The sequence below is a fragment of the Pollachius pollachius genome (genome assembly GCF_949987615.1).
Source record: "Pollachius pollachius genome assembly, chromosome: 20".
Lineage (NCBI taxonomy): Eukaryota > Metazoa > Chordata > Actinopteri > Gadiformes > Gadidae > Pollachius > Pollachius pollachius.
Window position 1 is genome coordinate 10,558,243 of NC_136953.1, and position 18,475 is coordinate 10,576,717.

Sequence of the window (18,475 nt, forward strand, 5' to 3'; positions counted from 1 at the left end):
TAAGTTGGTTGAGTATTGAAAAAAATTCCAATGTTCTTCATGAAGTCCATGACTGATGCTATGCATCTACGAAACACACACCTTTTATTTCAATCTATCTTATTCAATAATCATGTAACTATAATTTATAATTGAATTAACAAAGCTCAAGTGGGTTAAGAAATTACACAGACTTTTTGACAGTTGGTGCTACTTTTTTTTTAGTGTACAAATGTCATAAACCTTTATGGACAAACTATGCATGACCAAAAGTCCAGAATGGATTCTCAAAGCAAGATCTCTGGTAGGACAACAGCTAAACGAGTGAAGGACGATACAGAAATCAAAAGCTCCTATCATATCAAGGCTCGCAACCATGGCAACGGTGGAATAAAAAAATAAGGTTACCCTCAATCATCAGAAGTCGGATAACTTAACATAAATGTAAACGTTGAAACAAAAAAAATGGCTGGTGGGGTAAAGTAGCAGCCTTGGAATGGAATGCTCGCGCACGCACACACACACACACACACCCACGCACACAAAAAATAATAACCAATAAATTCATGAATACACAAATAAAAATAGGTGAATAATCAGGTTCAGCGGAGAGAGTTGGTGGGCATACAGTCACACAGTGCCCTCCTCTCTGCCCTCAGAACCAACGTCTCCGTCTGGGAGGGGGGAGAAAAGATGAATAATAAATCAATAATAAATCAAATGACAACAGGGTCATCGCCCAGTTATGAAAGAACAATCCAGAGAGATACGTGTAACATAATCCATATTACATTTTTAGATAAATATTCACAATGGCATGAACAAATGAGAAAACCGCTTTACACATACTAATGGAATATTGGAATAGGATTATGTTGATGTATAATTCTTACCCTTGCATCGAGGTTGAAAGCAGTCTTTTTTAGGTCTTGCAGTGCTCTCTGCATGAACTCAAATGCATGGCAATCCACGCATGGGCGACCTTAAAAGAATGATTAAATAGACGCGTTGAACGAAGAACATAGTGGGCCTGCTATACAATTGCTTATTAGTGAGCCTAGTGAGCACCCCTTTAGACGTACACCTGCTAAATAGGGATAGGCATTGCACAATATCATCTTATGAGCAACCTAGCCCTGTCCCATATCACAATTTTATTTAGACAATATAACAACGAAAGGAATAGAATGACTATTTATAGAAATGTAAAACAGACGTAATGTGTATACGTTGCAAGCTATACATCCACGTACTTTCGGCAGGGATGACGGTCCCCGTCTCCTGGTCAGCATCAGTTGCCCCATAACAGAGAAGCAGCTGGGCCGCCAGTAGAATCACCACCGTCTGATAATACCCGGTTGATGCCATAGCGAGAATCACCTTAAATACGCAGACTCAAGATGATTAGTATTGCCCATATATGTAGCCTATTAAAAAATAAAGCAGAATGAACGGCAATTGAAATAATGCGCTCGTATCTAAATAGCGAGCAGGCCTATCATACTTTCTTAGTACAGAATAACAAGGTACTACTGTTTAACGTGTGCCACGAATAAAGAATGAAATATACTGAGAAAAATATATTCGAAATTTTACTCACGATTGGGATTTTATGGAAAACGGGGCCTGTACTAAATGGCAACCACTGTCGAATTGTATTGTACAGGTCGAAAAGCGCGCATGCGTATACGATAAATAACATTCGTCGCACCTTATTTTATAGAAAGCATTGGAGTCATCTTTTATTAAAAGGAAACAACTATTCAACGTTCAAATATTTCGATAGCAAGCATCAACAATAGGTTCTGCCTTCAAACACAATTCAATTCACAAAATTACAATACATAACATACATATTTTTGGTCATGGTACGTAAACACGTCCATCCCAATTAGATCGAAATGAGAAACGCAGCAGACGCCCATTGAATATGCTAACGCTTGTTACATTAGTTTAATGATATGTGTGGTGCAATGATACTTGTTTGCAGGTTGTGTTAAACAGAAAATCCAAATATTTGTGTATTTTTTTTATTGAATTGGAGACACACAAATAGATAATCATCGAAAAGCTTCTTCTGAAAAGTCCTGGTTATTTAAATTTAATATCCTAAATACTCAGATTCTTCATTGTGGAGGCAGACAGCGCGTGTGGCTGGTGGTTGTACGCTCGTGTGGGTGGGGTCCTAACTAATGTTTTCTTAGGTGGCCTGTTAAAATGCCCGACCTCAAAGCGCTTCTTTTTCCAAGATGGCGTCGATGAAGGATAGCGACACTGGCCTGTGGCTTCATAATAAATTAGGCTCAACAGACGAACTTTGGGCACCTTCTAGCATTGCTTCTCTCCTAACCGTTTCAGTTATTGACAACATAAGGCTGTGTTTTTCCAGTTTGTCGCCTCCGGTGAAGCTGAAACTCCTGCTTGGTATGCTGCATCTTCCCAGGAGGACAGTTGATGAGGTGGGCTGCTATGACTGGCGGTGCAGAGCGAGCGCTTTGCTAACCCGGTGTTGCTATGACTATGGCTGTAATAAGGGAGCGCGAGCTTAGGTAGTGCTGCTATGACCGTTGGTGCAGCGCGAGCGCTAGCTAGGGTCGTGTTGCTATAGCTTGCGGTGGAGGGCGAGCGCTAGCTAAGGTAATGGTGCTATGCTGCCCGCTCACACACACACTGGCAGGAAGCTGTCCGCTAACGTCTCGTCACACAGTGCTGCGTTGCGCCACTGTGAAGCAGAACATGAAAATAACACAAAACAACACGCAAAGTTGCACTGTTCCTGGTGAATTAATTCCGCCATTATTTGCTTGCATATCCCAATTATTAGACGGTTATAATAAACAAGCTAGTTAAAAGGGCTACGTTAGCTGTGGTATTTGGCGTTTTGTAGTGGTTAACGTCTTTGGACAACTTATCTGAGCAACAGGCGAATCGGGAGGAAAAGTAAATTCGTGTTAATGTTACGATCCGATTCCACAGACGTTGTCGTTTTCGAGAGGTTTCATTTCAAAACGTTTCATGTTTTGGTTTCGCTTGGCGCGGACAGCGTGTACGGGCAACAGCCGCCGTAACGTAGCAACTCGACCGCCAGGATAACCCGCGATAACTGAACCGTGTGAACTTTTATTGAGTTATCTTCTCACAATCACAAATGCACGTAAAAACAAATGCATGGTTTTACTCTCCCCTACATAAAGTTGTCAACTTGTTGATCCTTTCCCAGAAATATTTATTTTGCAGAGATGTTATAACCAAAACAGACCTTAATCAAAACAGTGCATCAGTCCCCTAATGTATTCTCCGTGCTGGCAGATGAAAGAAGCCCTCTCGGAGATCATCCAGCTGGCCACGGTGGATTCAGAGCCCTGGGTGTTGATGGTGGCTGATATTCTCAAGTCATTCCCAGAGACGGGCTCTCTCAATCTGGACCTGGAAGAGCAGAACCCCAACGTACAGGACATCTTGGGGGAGCTTCGCGAGAAAGGTACGCTTATTTTTGTTTCACACAAAAAAAACAATTGAAACTGTGATGTGTTTTGCATTGTAAATTGCAATTAATGTATTTTCAGAAAACAGGAAGTTAACAAAAGTACAGTAGGGTGGCTTTGTTTAATCAAATATTTTCGAGATTGTGCTTACAAATGTTTTGAGCATTCCAAATTGTTATGATTAATATCCACTTTAGGAGAACAAAAATTAAACAAAAAAAGTTGACAAAGAATGATTATTCAGCAGTGATGCTCCCACATAGAAAACAATGGCAGCGCCTATAAACCGGAAACCCAGTGCTGCGGTCTTCTGTGTTATCGCTCCAATAAACAAGAACACCTGTTGTTTTGCAAAGTTTCAATATTTACTCCTTGGAGAAAAAACAGTTGATTGGCTCACTAACTGACATTTATATATTGGGGGAAGAAGATGGGGAGCGTCGAAAGTTGTTAACAGGGAAGCTAATATTATTACAATTAAACATAAATAATGTTTAATACATGTCAATACTACCGAAAAAATGACTTATGCAATTGCATATTTTTACTTAAAATCGTATTGTTCTATAGGAGGTTGTACTGTATATTGTATGTATTGTAAATTATATACTATTTCCTGCATCCCACATCTGCTTTCTATGTCCACTTCCTCCACTTCCACTAACTTTGTTCCCTTCTTCAACTTCCTTTGTACCCCACTTCCACTTCCGGTGTCTGACGTTAACTTCATGTTCCACCAGTGGGCGAGTGTGAAGCGTCGGCCATGCTGCCCCTGGAGTGCCAGTACCTGAACAAGAGTGCACTGACCACCCTGGTGGGACCCCTCACGCCGCCCGTCAAACACTTCCAGCTCAAACGGAAGCCCAAGAGCGCCACCCTCAGGGCCGAGCTGCTACAGAAATGTACGGTTGTCCCTTCTCAATGAACACACTCGCCTACCCTCGCATCTTCTATATAACGTCTTTGTCAGGAGACGAACGCGTGTTATAATGTTGTAATGAATGCCGATGTACATCCATAGGTTGAAAGCTTGGTCCCAGACTGGCTTCTTTGGACTTTCTCTCCGGATAGCCCAGATCTGCCTCTTTGGTTCCCTATTGTTTTGCTAAGATGGTCAACTGGGATCGCTAGTGATGCATGTAAAGAGGATGCTAACATACCGCCGTCCTCCCCTCTTGTGTCCCAGCCACAGAGACTGCACAGCAGCTGAAGAAGACAGCCGGGGTGCCCTTCCACGCCAAAGGCAGAGGGCTGGTCAAGAAGATCGACACCACAAGTAAGATCCACTGTCCTCATGCAGGTGTACTGAAAGTTATTTTCCTGATACTGTGATGTAGGGCTGGGCGATATGGACCAAAACTCATATCTCGATATTTTTTGTTCGAATGGCGATATACGATATTATAACGATATTTTGAGTAAAACGGGTAAAGTGTGTAGTTTTAACGAGAGACGCCAAGATCGTTTATTGGCCTGTGGCATGTGCCACCGCGACCACTGACATACCATGGCACATGCCGTTCAGGAACGGCACATGCCGTTTAGGATCGGTAACTGCCGTTCAGGTGGAACGGCATATGCCGTTCAGGAACGGTAAGTGCCGTTCCCAACAATGGTATATGACACCAGCACGCCCCGCCTCCTCCGTATAATTTCAAGACAAGTATTGCCGTAAATGTAATGCTATATATATTTGGTCTTTATCGACACTATATCACAACATAACGCCGTAAATAAAGGGATTTATACGTTTCTCGTGTCCGTTCTGTTGTTAGTATATGTGCGATCTGTTTGTTGTTGCTTTTGAAATGACAAATGCTTTTGAAAACAGCCAGACTTGCTCCGGTGACGGTAGTTAGCCTAGCCACCTAAACAGGTCTGACTAATCGATAACAGATTTAGAGCTGTAGTCTATGACTACAGAGGCAGGTCCCTATATCTACCATGGGGTGGAACTGTAGCCTATGGCTAGACAGTCATCCATTTTTCCACTCCTGTTTTATCAAGGTGTTCTAGTAGCGTAGCCTATATAGCCTACTGTATGACTGTTTTAACTCATAACTATTCAATAGGCCAAATATTAAGTTTTGCATTTGTTCTTATTGGTGTTTAACCTAAAAATTGAAGTAGGCCTACAGGTTCCTATCATTTAACACTGATCCAGTGTCATAAACCTTTCTATATCGACATGATCCAGTGGTGTCATGGCATATAGGCCAACCGTTTTTCCGCTGGCATGCCGCTCATGTAAAATGGTATTACCAGTTTACACTGGCACCTACCGTTTTTACCGTTTTTTGAAGACGTGTCTAGTTCACCGTCATGCAGGCTGTGTTCAGTAAAATAAATAGCGATATTTTACTAATTTTGATTGATTTCATACAAATCAACAAACCTCTCCCTGTGTCATTGTGTGTGCGTGTATCCGAGGTGCGTGCGTGCGTGGGGGGTTCTTGATTGACCGATTTTCGAATATTATTAGAATACTTCTCAGCGAATATTGAATAGTATTTTTGCCAGAAATGCACATCCCTAGTAGCCTACTTACCATTTTGCATGAGTGGCATGCCAGTGGAAAAACGGTAGGTGCCAGTATAAACTGGTAATTACCATTTCACATGAGCGGCATGCCAGCGGAAAAACGGTTGGCCTATATGCCATGACACGCTACGCTACTAGGACACCTTGATAAAACACGAGATGGATGACAAAAATGGATGACTGTCTAGCCATAGGCTACAGTTCCACCCCATGGTAGATATAGGGACCTGCCTCTGTAGTCATAGACTACAGCTCTAAATCTCTGTTATGGATTAGTCAGACCTGTTTAGGTGGCTAGGCTAACTACCGTCACCGGAGCAAGTCCGGCTGTTTTCAAAAGCATCTGTCATTTCAAAAGCAACAACAAACCGATCGCACATATACTAACAACAGAACGGACACGAGAAACGTATAAATCCCTTTAATTACGGCGTTATGTTGTGATATAGTGTCGATAAAGACCAAATATATATAGCTTTACATTTACGGCAATACTTGTCTTGAAATTATACGGAGGAGGCGGGGTGTGCTGGTGTCATATACCATTGTTGGGAACGGCACTTACCGTTCCACCCGAACGGCATTTACCGTTCCAGAACGGCATATGCCGTTCCTGGACGGCATATGCCGTTCCACCTGAACGGCAGTTACCGTTCCTGAACGGCATATGCCGTTCCACCTGAACGGCAGTTACCGTTCCTGAACGGCATGTGCCGTTCCACCTGAACGGCAGTTACCGATCCTAAACGGCATATGCCGTTCCTGAACGGCATATGCCATGGTATGTCAGTGGTCGCGGTGGCACATGCCACAGGCCAATGAACGATCTCGGCCCTACTGGTTTTAACTCCACGACACAAGTATTCATCAACCATTTATTTAGGTTTTTTTTTTTTTTTTTGCTCAACGAAGCACAGCTGTGCTTTAACAACAGATATGTAAGGGATAATGTATAGAACGCCGGTCATTATTGGGAAAATAAGCCCAGACAGGGCGACCAGGACACCGACATGCAGAGGAGTTGTCTTGCTTCGCCCTGAAGGGGCTTATTTTCGATAATGACCGGCGACGTACTATACATTTTCCCGCTTATAACACGGCTACTTGCCTAAACGAAAAATAACTTCATGGTGTGTCTTTTTACAATTCATTTGTAACCAGCATTCGTAGTGTTGATCAGCAGAGAAATAGTCTGCCAAAGTTGTGACGTCGCTTAGAAAACAAAGACGCCGGGGCTGACATATTACCGGACTACTTGCGGAGTGATACCAAAGACGTCATTAGAGGCAAAAAATCCTTTGTTTTCCTTGACAGCGGTCAATTATACTAAGCAACGGTGAATTATCAAATATAAATTCAACGCCGGAAGTTGTGAAGGGCCCATGCAAGTGAACGGAGCGTTCCACGGCATTGAGAAGAGCCGTGTAATAAAAAGCAATAGTGTTGCCTGTTTGAAACATACGGAAACCGCACAGGGGAGACGTTCCCTCCAGGGCCGATGCTATCGGGGGCAGCACCCTTTAATTTGACTGGCAGTGGTTCTGCTTATAGGTCGGAATATGGTCGGAATGAAGCGGCCACCGATTCTTGACAGGCTGGGTACTTTCTTCTTACGCACAACCGGACTTGTTCATTACTTCACTAAACTGACACGCACGCTACCGCTCGCTCTCCTCGCTCGTACGTCACACACGTACACTGCCAGTGATATGCGTGCGATACTTTCTCGTGCTGACGAGAAACATTTAAAACATTTTTTTTACCCCATGTCCCTTTACGGGTTCCGTACTCTCTACCACCACGTGTTTATTCAAAGTTAGTTGTTGATGCGTAACGTGGGTGGGAGAACACTGCGTACATGTAAGGGGCGGGATTGAGCAGCTGAACATGATTTATAGACTCAGAGAGCAGCGGTCGGCCTTATAAAATAGTGCTCACAAGGCAACATCAAAATAATATATAATATACCGGTATGGCGATATTGTCTCAACTACATCTTTCAAAAATATACCGGTATAAATCTTACTACCGGTATATCGCCCAGCCCTACTGTGATGTGAAGGTTCCCTCCTGAATTGCAGAGCAGAAAAAACAACCAAAATCCTACCGTCTGTCGATAGATGAACAATTTTTGACTTTTGTTGGTTGATGTTGGTTACTTTTGATTTAAGTATTCCCCCTTTGAACAATGTTAACACAGTCAAACCTACTCCGTCCGAAACCGACCGGAAATTAAGCTTTGGTTCCCAAACATAAGTCGGATTTATTCCAAAACCTACTCCAAAGTTTTTAGTATGAAGTCTGCCGGAAATAATAAAATAATAAATGTCATGTATCGTTAATGGACTATATGGCAACGCCCTAATGCCTCACGCCAGTAGCCTGGTGGTTAGAAACGGTCCTATGGGCTTCATATCCGTGTCTCTCCTTTAATAACGCAGGGTCACAGCCCATCGAGGGTGGCCTAGCCGCTCCGGATGAAAGACGTTCTACTGCGTTGGTTGATGAAATGTGACGCACCTCAACAGCAGGGTTGTAACCCTGGTGGTTTGTTCCCCCAGCTCCTCTCAAGGGGATCCCCAAGGCCCCGTTCCGCAGCCCCACCACCCCCAGTATGTTCAGCCCGCCCAGTAACCGCACCCCCATCGCCCCGCCCCGCACGCCGCTGCGCAAGGAGCGAGGAGTCAAGGTCAGCCCACACACGCGGGACACAACAAAAGTGCAGGGGCTCCTCATGTGATTGATGCTGCAGCATGTATCTTTGTCCCTTGTTCTTGTGGTAATTGTACATTGTCTGTTTTTTGTGGTGCTTGTTTTTCCTTAATTGTTCCTTGTCTATTTTTGTGGTGCTTGCTTTTCCCCAGTGGTTCCTTGTCTGTTTTTATTGCTCTCTATTGTCCTCAGTGGTTTCTTGAATGTTTTTTTTTTTGGTGCTCTGTTTTCCTTAATTGTTACTTGTTGGTTTTGACATGCTCGGTTCTATAATTGTGTAATCGTGTACTTGTACTGGTGTGTTATCTTAGCCAGGTCTGCCTCGGGAAAAGAGGGACTTCCTAAAATAACAAGCATGACACATTGAATTACACATTAGGATGCAAACATTACATTACCAAATAATGGTTCATCAGTACTGTACGTTACACATTGTGAGTACAAATTGTGCATTGCATTTCAAATTCGACTGCATTACATATAACAATACATGCATATCATATTTTATATGTATGTTATAACTCATAATTTACCATGTTTATGCATGCCTTTTTGTATTTTCATCACACTACTGAGCTTATAGTTGTACATTTCTCTAAAAAGTACCCTTTTAAAATAACAGGTTATTTGGTGTTTGTTTCAAAGAGTCTGGTGCACAAGGGCCTGGGCAAAACCTAATTGCATGATTCAATGTTTTACACGCTCGCTCCACAGAATGTTTACACACGGCTTTCAGCCTGCACCTGTGCTATGGACGCAGTGGAGCGCATAGGTGGAGGGACTAGTGGGGAGAGAGTATTTGGAGTGTACACGGTTGTTCTGGATCTCATCTGGTCTCATCTTTTAAGTAATGACGTTGTTTTTTTTCTCAGTTGCTGGACATTTCAGAGCTGGACATGGTGGGTGCCGGCAGGGAGGCCAAGAGGAGAAGGAAGACACTGGGTAAATTGTCTACCAAATGTCTCTCTAGTAATAATAATCCATTTCATGTCGTATAAATCTTTCATTTATAGCGTCTTTTATTAAACAAGTGTTTACATGTGAATCTGCAGGAATTGTCTTCCAGGGCAACCAAACATTTGTGTTTGGGTCAGTACCTGGCCCATGAGTTCCTGGTTTGTGTATTGAGCCTCTATTGTGTATTTTGTGTGTCAGAATTGGAGGCGGGCGAGAAGGCGGCCAAGGAAGACGCGGTGGTGGAGAACGCCACCCCGGACTACGCAGCTGGTCTGGTCTCCGCTCAGGTGAACCTCCTCTCCTCTGTGTTGTCCAATCGTGGGATTGAATACTGTACTGATGCTCTGGTTCAGTGTTTTTGTCTGAGCTCTCCTTTACTTTTCATTAGTTTCGACTGTCTTGTCTTTTCTTTTTAATTTGTTTTTAATCTCTCTAATCAAGTTAATGTAATTTTTATAGCCTATAGCACATTTTATCGAGCCCCCTAGTCCTGAAATTTCCTTTATTCAGTTTTCTCTGTCATTTTTCCCTTCTGTTGTTCCTTAAGTTTTCTCTCCTGCAAGGCTTTCTTCGGAATTAGCTTGTCATTCCCCTTTATCTGGTTCTTAATCCTTTTTCTCCACACTGAACCCCACTCCCACACCCACTATGCTATGCTGACGGACCGCCTCCCTGACCGTGTGTGTGTGTGTGGTTTCAGAAACTGGGGGCGCTGAACAGCGAGAGCGCCCTCCCCTCTACCAGCTACCTGCCAGCCACTCCCAGCATGGTGCCTTCCTCCTCCTACATTCCCAGCTCAGAGGCCCAGCCAGGTCAGACACCTGCACGCACGCATGTAACACACACGCAGAATACACATGCACACCATCTGTGTAATAGCTGGAACTTCTGTTCTAGATCAGTGTAGCTTTTACTATTTAATATCTATTTTACGGTAAACTTCTATTATAATACCCAGCAGGCAATTACATTATAATCTTGGCATTTTGCAGTCGCATGCTACACGTACAACTTTATCCCATAAGGTTTCTTTATTGGAACGCTTAAGAATCTCAGCAGTTTGAACCAAAACATGGGTTTGTTTCTTTCTGTTAGCCAATGCCGGTGGTTCAGGCCGCGATGCCCTGCAGTCGTCGCGGCAACCGGGGGAGGAGCCGGGCGGTGTTGGCGGGGCCAGCCTGCCGGGCCAGTACAAGCAGCGCACGGCCATGTACAACGCCGCCGCCACGGCCGCCGCCGCAGCCACGCCCAGCCCCGCCTCCCCCAGCACGCCCGCCTCCACGCCCGCCAGCAACGGTCCCCCCGCCGCTGCCACGGCCGCCGCCGCCGCCGTCGCCGTGGGTAACAGCCAGCCGGAGGCCCCGAGCCAGCCGCCCAGCACGCCGCTTCAGACCCCCACGCCGGCACCGCCCCCGCCCAAGAAGAACCTCTCGCTCACGGTGAGACGCTGCCGTGGCTCTTTGTACCCAGGGAGAAATGACATAATTCATTTGGTTAATGTTCAGCGTTGATCCATGCGTATCATTTTAGCGCTAGATGATTATAGATGGATAGATGTATACTCTATTGATCCCAGGGGAAATTCAAAGTCACAGTAGCTTGAAGAGGTCACACACAGTATACACAAATCATGGATAATAATCTGACAGCACTGTTGCATCCTTGCACGTAGCAGTAACTCTAGTCCAAACAGCATTAAAACATTAAAGGTTAAAACGACGAGCTGAACAAATCCACATTGGTAACATGGCTGCTCTACCTGTAGCGAGCTAACCTCTGTGCCGTTGTGTCTCCTCCCCCCTCAGAGGGACCAGATGTACGCCGCCCAGGAGATGTTCAAGACGGCCAACAAGGTCACCCGGCCAGAGAAGGCGCTGATCCTGGGCTTCATGGCCGGCTCCAGAGGTAAGGCCCCCGCACTAGTCAAGTGAATGTAATTTTTATAGCCCTTAGTCACAAGTTGAGTTGTTGCAGGAAAAACTCATGAGTTGAGTTGATGTAGGAAGAGAACGGTGGTTCCCACCGTTCTCTTCCTGCAACAACTCAACTCATCTCTCTAATCAAGTGAATGTAATTTTTATAGCCCTTAGTCACAAGTTGAGTTGTTCTTGCAGCAACAACTCATGAGTTGTTGCAACAACACAACTCATGAGTTGTTGTTGCAGCAACAACTCATGAGTTGTGTTGTTGCAACAACTCATGAGTTGTTGTTGTTGCAGCAACAACACAACTCATGAGTTGAGTTGTTGCTGCAGCAACAACTTATGAGTTGTTCCTGCAGCAACAACACAACTCATGAGTTGTTCCTGTTGCTGCAACAACTCATGAGTTGAGTTGTTGCAGCAACAACACAACTCATGAGTTGAGTTGTTGCTGCAGCAACAACTTATGAGTTGTTCCTGCAGCAACAACACAACTCATGAGTTGTTCCTGTTGCTGCAACAACTCATGAGTTGAGTTGTTGCAGCAACAACACAACTCATGAGTCGTTGCTGCAACAACTTATGAGTTGTTCCTGCAGCAACAACACAACTCATGAGTTGTTCCTGTTGCTGCAACAACTCATGAGTTGAGTTGTTGCAGCAACAACACAACTCATGAGTCGTTGCTGCAACAACAACAACTCATGAGTTGTTGTTGTTGCTGCAACAACAACTCATGAGTTGTTGCTGCAACAACAACTCATGAGTTGTTGTTGTTGCTGCAACAACTCATGAGTTGTTCCTGTTGCTGCAACAACTCATGAGTTGAGTTGTTGCAGCAACAACACAACTCATGAGTCGTTGCTGCAACAACAACTCATGAGTTGTTGCAGCAACAACAACAACTCATGAGTTGTTGCTGCAACAACAACAACTCATGAGTTGTTGCAGCAACAACAACTCATGAGTTGTTGTTGTTGCTGCAACAACTCATGAGTTGTTCCTGTTGCTGCAACAACTCATGAGTTGAGTTGTTGCAGCAACAACACAACTCATGAGTCGTTGCTGCAACAACAACTCATGAGTTGTTGCTGCAACAACACAACTCATGAGTCGTTGCTGCAACAACAACTCATGAGTTGTTGCAGCAACAACAACAACTCATGAGTTGTTGCTGCAACAACAACAACTCATGAGTTGTTGCAGCAACAACAACTCATGAGTTGTTGTTGTTGCTGCAACAACTCATGAGTTGTTCCTGTTGCTGCAACAACTCATGAGTTGAGTTGTTGCAGCAACAACACAACTCATGAGTCGTTGCTGCAACAACAACTCATGAGTTGTTGCTGCAACAACAACAACTCATGAGTCGTTGCTGCAACAACAACAACTCATGAGTCGTTGCTGCAACAACAACAACTCATGAGTTGTTGCTGCAACAACAACACAACCCATGAGTCGTTGCTGCAACAACAACACAACTCATGAGTCGTTGCTGCAACAACAACAACTCATGAGTTGTTGTTGCTGCAACAACAACAACTCATGAGTTGTTGCTGCAACAACAACTCAACTCATGAGTTGTGTTGTTGCAACAACTCATGAGTTGTTGCAACAACACAACTCAACTCATGAGTTGTGTTGTTGCAACAACTCATGAGTTGTTGCAGCAACAACAACAACTCATGAGTTGTTGTTGCTGCAACAACAACAACTCATGAGTTGTTGTTGCAGCAACGACTCATGAGTTGTGTTGTTGCTGCAACAACACAACTCATGAGTTGTTGTTGTTGCAGCAACAACAACAACAACAACAACTCATGAGTTGTTCCTGCAGCAACAACTCATGAGTTGTGTTGTTGCAGCAACAACTCAACTCATGAGTTGTTCCTGCAGCAACAACTCATGAGTTGTGTTGTTGCAGCAACAACTTATGAGTTGTTCCTGCAGCAACAACTCATGAGTTGTGTTGTTGCAGCAACAACTTATGAGTTGCAGCAACAACTCAACTCATGAGTTGTTGCAGCAACAACTCAACTCATAAGTTGTTGCTGCAACAACAACACAACTCATGAGTCGTTGCAGCAGCAACTCAACTCATGAGTTGAGTTGTTGCAGCAACAACACAACTCATGAGTTGAGTTGTTGCAGCAACAACACAACTCATGAGTTGTTGCAGCAACAACACAACTCATGAGTCGTTGCAGCAGCAACTCAACTCATGAGTTGTTGCTGCAGGAACAACTCAACTTGTGACTAAGGGCTATAAAAATTACATTCACTTGATTAGACAGATTAAAAACTTAAAAACAGAAATTAAAAAGAAAAGACAGACATTCGAAACAACTCAACTCTTGTTGAGTTGTTGTTGAGTTGTTGCAGGAAGAGAACGGTGGGAACCACCGTTCTCTTCCTGCAACAACTCAACTCTTGAGTAGTTTCGCCTGTGTCTTTTCTTTTTAATTTCTGTTTTTAATCTCTCTAATCAAGTGAATGTAATTTTTATAGCCCTTAGTCACAAGTTGAGTTGATGTAGGAAGAGAACGGTGGGAACCACCGTTCTCTTCCTACATCAACTCAACTCATGAGTTGTTCCTGCAACAACTCAACTCTTGAGTAGTTTCGCCTGTGTCTTTTCTTTTTAATTCCTGTTTTTAATCTCTCTAATCAAGTGAATGCAATTTTTATAGCCCTTAGTCACAAGTTGAGTTGTTCCTGCAACAACTCATGAGTTGAGTTGTTGCAGGAAGAGAACGGTGGGAACCACCGTTCTGTGACTAAGGGCTATAAAAATTACATTCACTTGATTAGAGATTAAAAACAGAAATTAAAAAGAAAAGAGAGCCAGTTGAAACCAATGAAAAGTAAAGAAGAGCTCAGACAAAAACACTGAACCAGAGCATCAGTACAGTATTCAATCCCACGATGGGACAACACAGAGGAGAGGAGGTTCACCTGAGCGGAGACCAGACCAGCTGCGTAGTCCGGGGTGGCGTTCTCCACCACCGCGTCTTCCTTGGCCGCCTTCGCGCCCGCCTCCAATTCTGACACACAAAATACACAATAGAGGCTCAATACACAAACCAGGAACTCATGGGCCAGGTACTGACCCAAACACAAATGTTTGGTCGCCCTGGAAGACAATTGCTGCAGATTCACATGTAAACACTTGTTTAATAAAAGACGCTATAAATGAAAGATTTATATGACATGAAATGGATTATTATTACTAGAGAGACATTTGGTAGACAATTTACCCAGTGTCTTCCTTCTCCTCTTGGCCCTCCCTGCCGGCACCTACCATGTCCAGCAACTGAGGAAAAAAAACAACATCATTACTTAAAAGATGAGACCAGATGAGATCCAGAACAACCGTGTACACTCCAAATACTCTCTCCCCACTAGTCCCTCCACTGCGTCCATAGCACAGGTATACACAGGTGCAGGCTGAAAGCCGTGTGTAAACATTCTGTGGAGCGAGCGTGTAAAACATTGAATCATGCAATTAGGTTTTGCCCAGCCCCTTGTGCATCAGACTCTTTGAAACAAACTCCAAATAACCTGTTATCTTACTCAACTCATGAGTTGTTCCTGCAACAACTCATGAGTTGAGTGATGGCTGGAGAGAGGAGAGTTTGTTCGGTTGGACTACAGAAAGCGCAGCTCAGTGTTATCTAAAATATTTGGGTGAAGGAGATTGGGATGACAATAGGAAGAATTCCTGCAACGAGCAGACTTCAGAGCGAGGCTTCTCCGTTTATTTCTCTCTGTGGGGATCCTCTACATAATTTTCCAATATATTCTGAACCTGTCGAAGGCAGAAACCGGCACTTGTAGAGGACACACATTGACGGGGTGCAATTGCCCCAAAGGATTACATTACAGCCCGTCTTTGCAGATTACGGCCTCAGCATGCTCGCCCAACACTGAACCAATTTCACAACTGCTCGTCCCTTTCACTCAAAGGGCTTGAGCTGAAAATCCCAAAGTCCTCCATTTAGGTTGCATGCACCATGAAACTAGCTCCTCATACAAAGTGCTGAGGGGCGATAAGGCTGTACTGACCCCTCTAACCCTCTCCCCCCCCCCAGAGAACCCGTGCCCGGAGCAGGGCGACATCATCCAGATCAAGCTGAGCGAGCACACAGAGGTGCTGCCCAAGGCGGACGGGACGGGCAGCACCACCATGTTGGTGGACACCGTCTTCGAAATGAACTATTCCACCGGCCAGTGGACGCGCCTCAAGAAGTACAAGCCCATCGCCACCACCTCCTGAGGCCCGGCCCGGCCGCCCAGAGGACTCTCTCTCTCTCTCTCACACACACACACACACACACACACACACACACACACACACACACACACACACACACACACACACACACACACACACACACACACACACACACACACGGCTGTATAAATACACAAACTGTACAGGAGACGCAGCGTGGTGACATGCCTACACTTTTCTTTGGGCCAAAATCCAAGCTCCCAGAAGTCCCTGCAGAGCCAAAGACGCAGACAACCGGAGGACTCCCCTTCTGTTTGTTGTTCTTCTGTTTGTGGGGGGGTTTATGTTTTGATTTCTCTCCCCCCCCCCGTCCCTGTTTGTAGGTTTTTATGTTTAAAGTCTCTGAAGATTCCTGAATGTTCTCATGGGAGAGAATGAACGCAGGGGGTGGGTTGGGTGGGGGGGACGAGAGACGCAGAGTGTATTTGGAGGGTAATTTGTGGGTTGGGGTGAGTTTCTTACCTCTAAAGAAAGTTACTCTTTGGTATCTGCTTGTGTCCCTTCCCCATGACTGTATGACACGCGCTGCAGTTTCTTTATCAACCGGAGACCTTCGTTCTCTTCCTGTTCACACAAACGAAGAATCAGATTAATGAAATATATATACAAAGATGGCTGAAGCAAGCGTTGACAGCCCCAGAAGAGACTGATGCCGTTGGGGTTTCATCCTTTATTTTTTCAAAGAAAGGATGGAAATAAAAAAACCGACTCCAGGGGGCGCTGTTCTACGTCTTTATTTGAGGGTAATGTTTCACTCTGACAATTGCCGATGGCCACCTTACCTTGTGTTTCTGTAGGATTCGGTGGGGGGTTTATACCACCATGGTGATAGATTTAGGGGGGAGGGGGATGTAAATTTAATGCATTGTAATTATATCTGTGTTAATCCTGCAGAGGCTTTAACTGGTTTCCGTTCGCCCAAGTTAAAAATGTTTTATTTTTAGGCAGATCAGATGACCCATATTTAAGTGCCGATACACAAGATAATTGAATGTGGAAAATGTAAAAAAAACCTGTCAACTTTTAACGTTAACTTAGGAACTTTAATGAAGTTCATTTACTTAACAAAATAAAAAAGTGAAAGTTATCAAACATGCAAAAATGCCCACACAAAAATGTATGTGTTCTGGATGTGTGTGTGATCCACCTCACCCTAAGTCGTCATCGTCGTGGTAACCAGGATCAACAAAAAGCGGTCAGCTCCGCTGGCTCAGGTCGCTGTTGCCCTGCCAAAAGTTATTACAAAGTTTAAGTAGCACCAGGGACATCCGAAGGGGTACCTTGATTAATGATTATTGATCATGGTCACTGTCTCAGCGGTGCGATCTGCATAACCCACTGGAGACCAGGGTTCAATTCCTGCTGATAACCATGTTAGTTTTAAAAGTAATGCTATCATGTCTATTGTCCTGTCATATATAACCTGACACTTTTAATTTAGCAATCTCTATGGGGAAGTGGAGACAGCTGTGAGCTGAGACTATGGTTCAAGTCCTGTTGATGTACTCTGATGGAAGAATTTTAGTTCTACATGTGAATTATAAAGTTAAATATAACCTTTGAGATGATTTTAAACAGTGGCTTAATAGCCACTGTTTAAAATCATCTCAAAGGTCCAGTGGTAAGGGCTGGTGGTTAACACTAACCAGCGCATGTCCGAGTCCCCGCACTTACGGCCACTAAGAATCAGACAATTCCTTTAATGGAATTGTCTTATTTCCATATCATGTGAATTATAAAGTCAAGTATTAACTTTGAGACGCAGTGTCTTGATGGTGCAGAGGTAATGGCTGTTGGATAACACTCTGTAGACAGGTTTACTCACAAAAGGTTTACTTTAAGGGAAATCTCTTATTTCTATATACACTGAAAAAAAAAAAAGCATTATTTACTTGGGAAAACTTAGGAAAGTTTTTGCACTCAGAAATTGTAGTAAATTCTACAATGGCGATCATCAAGTAAACTTTACTTGCATATATAAGTTTATTCTACTATCAAACCTCAGGTAACTTACTAATGACTATTAGAAGTAAAGAGTAAAATTCTAACCCTAACTTACTAATGATTATTAGTAAGTTAGGGTTAGAATTTTACTCTTAACTTCTTTGTAAGTTTTACTTAAGACTCGTGACTGCTTCAAACTGAAAAATCTCACCTGAAATCAATGGCTATTCAAGGTCGTTTTTAAATACTTCTTCTAACTTTTATTTATGGACTATATTTAAGTAACATTTACACAACATTTTACATAATTTTTCTGCAGTTTAAATTGCCTAAATTTGTTCTAAATGTTTGTTTATTGAAACAACGACTTTAAAAAAAAAGAATTTATTTAACACTATTTTTCTTAAGTGAAAAATATTTTAAAAGAACTTACAACAAGGTATATAGTCTGCGGTAGGGTTGGATTTAGTCATTCAGTTCGCCAAGAGGAGGCGTTCGCGAATCGTTCGTTTGTTCGTTCAGTCGAGTTTCCGGTAGCGGTGAATCGAATCATGGAATGCACGGTTCATAGACTCAGCGCCTCCCTCGTTCTCATTCTCAAACGTCAACATTACAACTTTAACCAAAAGCAGCGGGATGGG

At 43.7% G+C, this 18,475-nt stretch overlaps 2 protein-coding genes across 2 annotated transcripts; one reads left to right on the forward strand and one right to left on the reverse strand.

Annotated features, from left to right (window-relative positions):
* Positions 1-524: 524 nt before the first annotated feature.
* nicol1 (NELL2 interacting cell ontogeny regulator 1) lies at positions 525-1,350 on the reverse strand. Its single transcript, XM_079757962.1, has 3 exons — positions 1,233-1,350; positions 873-961; positions 525-653 (listed from the first exon to the last, which is right to left on the reverse strand). Exons 1-3 carry the CDS (start codon positions 1,345-1,347, stop codon positions 582-584), a joined length of 276 nt encoding a protein of 91 aa, XP_079614088.1. The 5' UTR covers positions 1,348-1,350; the 3' UTR covers positions 525-581.
* An 878-nt stretch (positions 1,351-2,228) lies between these two features.
* Positions 2,229-16,973, forward strand: nelfa (negative elongation factor complex member A; the record flags this gene model as incomplete). The annotated part of the gene is made up of 11 exons (XM_079757552.1): positions 2,229-2,438; positions 3,289-3,460; positions 4,205-4,366; positions 4,651-4,740; positions 8,567-8,694; positions 9,590-9,659; positions 9,873-9,961; positions 10,375-10,486; positions 10,770-11,113; positions 11,480-11,579; positions 15,688-16,973. 11 exons carry the CDS (start codon positions 2,229-2,231, stop codon positions 15,870-15,872), a joined length of 1,662 nt encoding a protein of 553 aa, XP_079613678.1. The 3' UTR covers positions 15,873-16,973.
* Between the last annotated feature and the right edge of the window lie 1,502 nt (positions 16,974-18,475).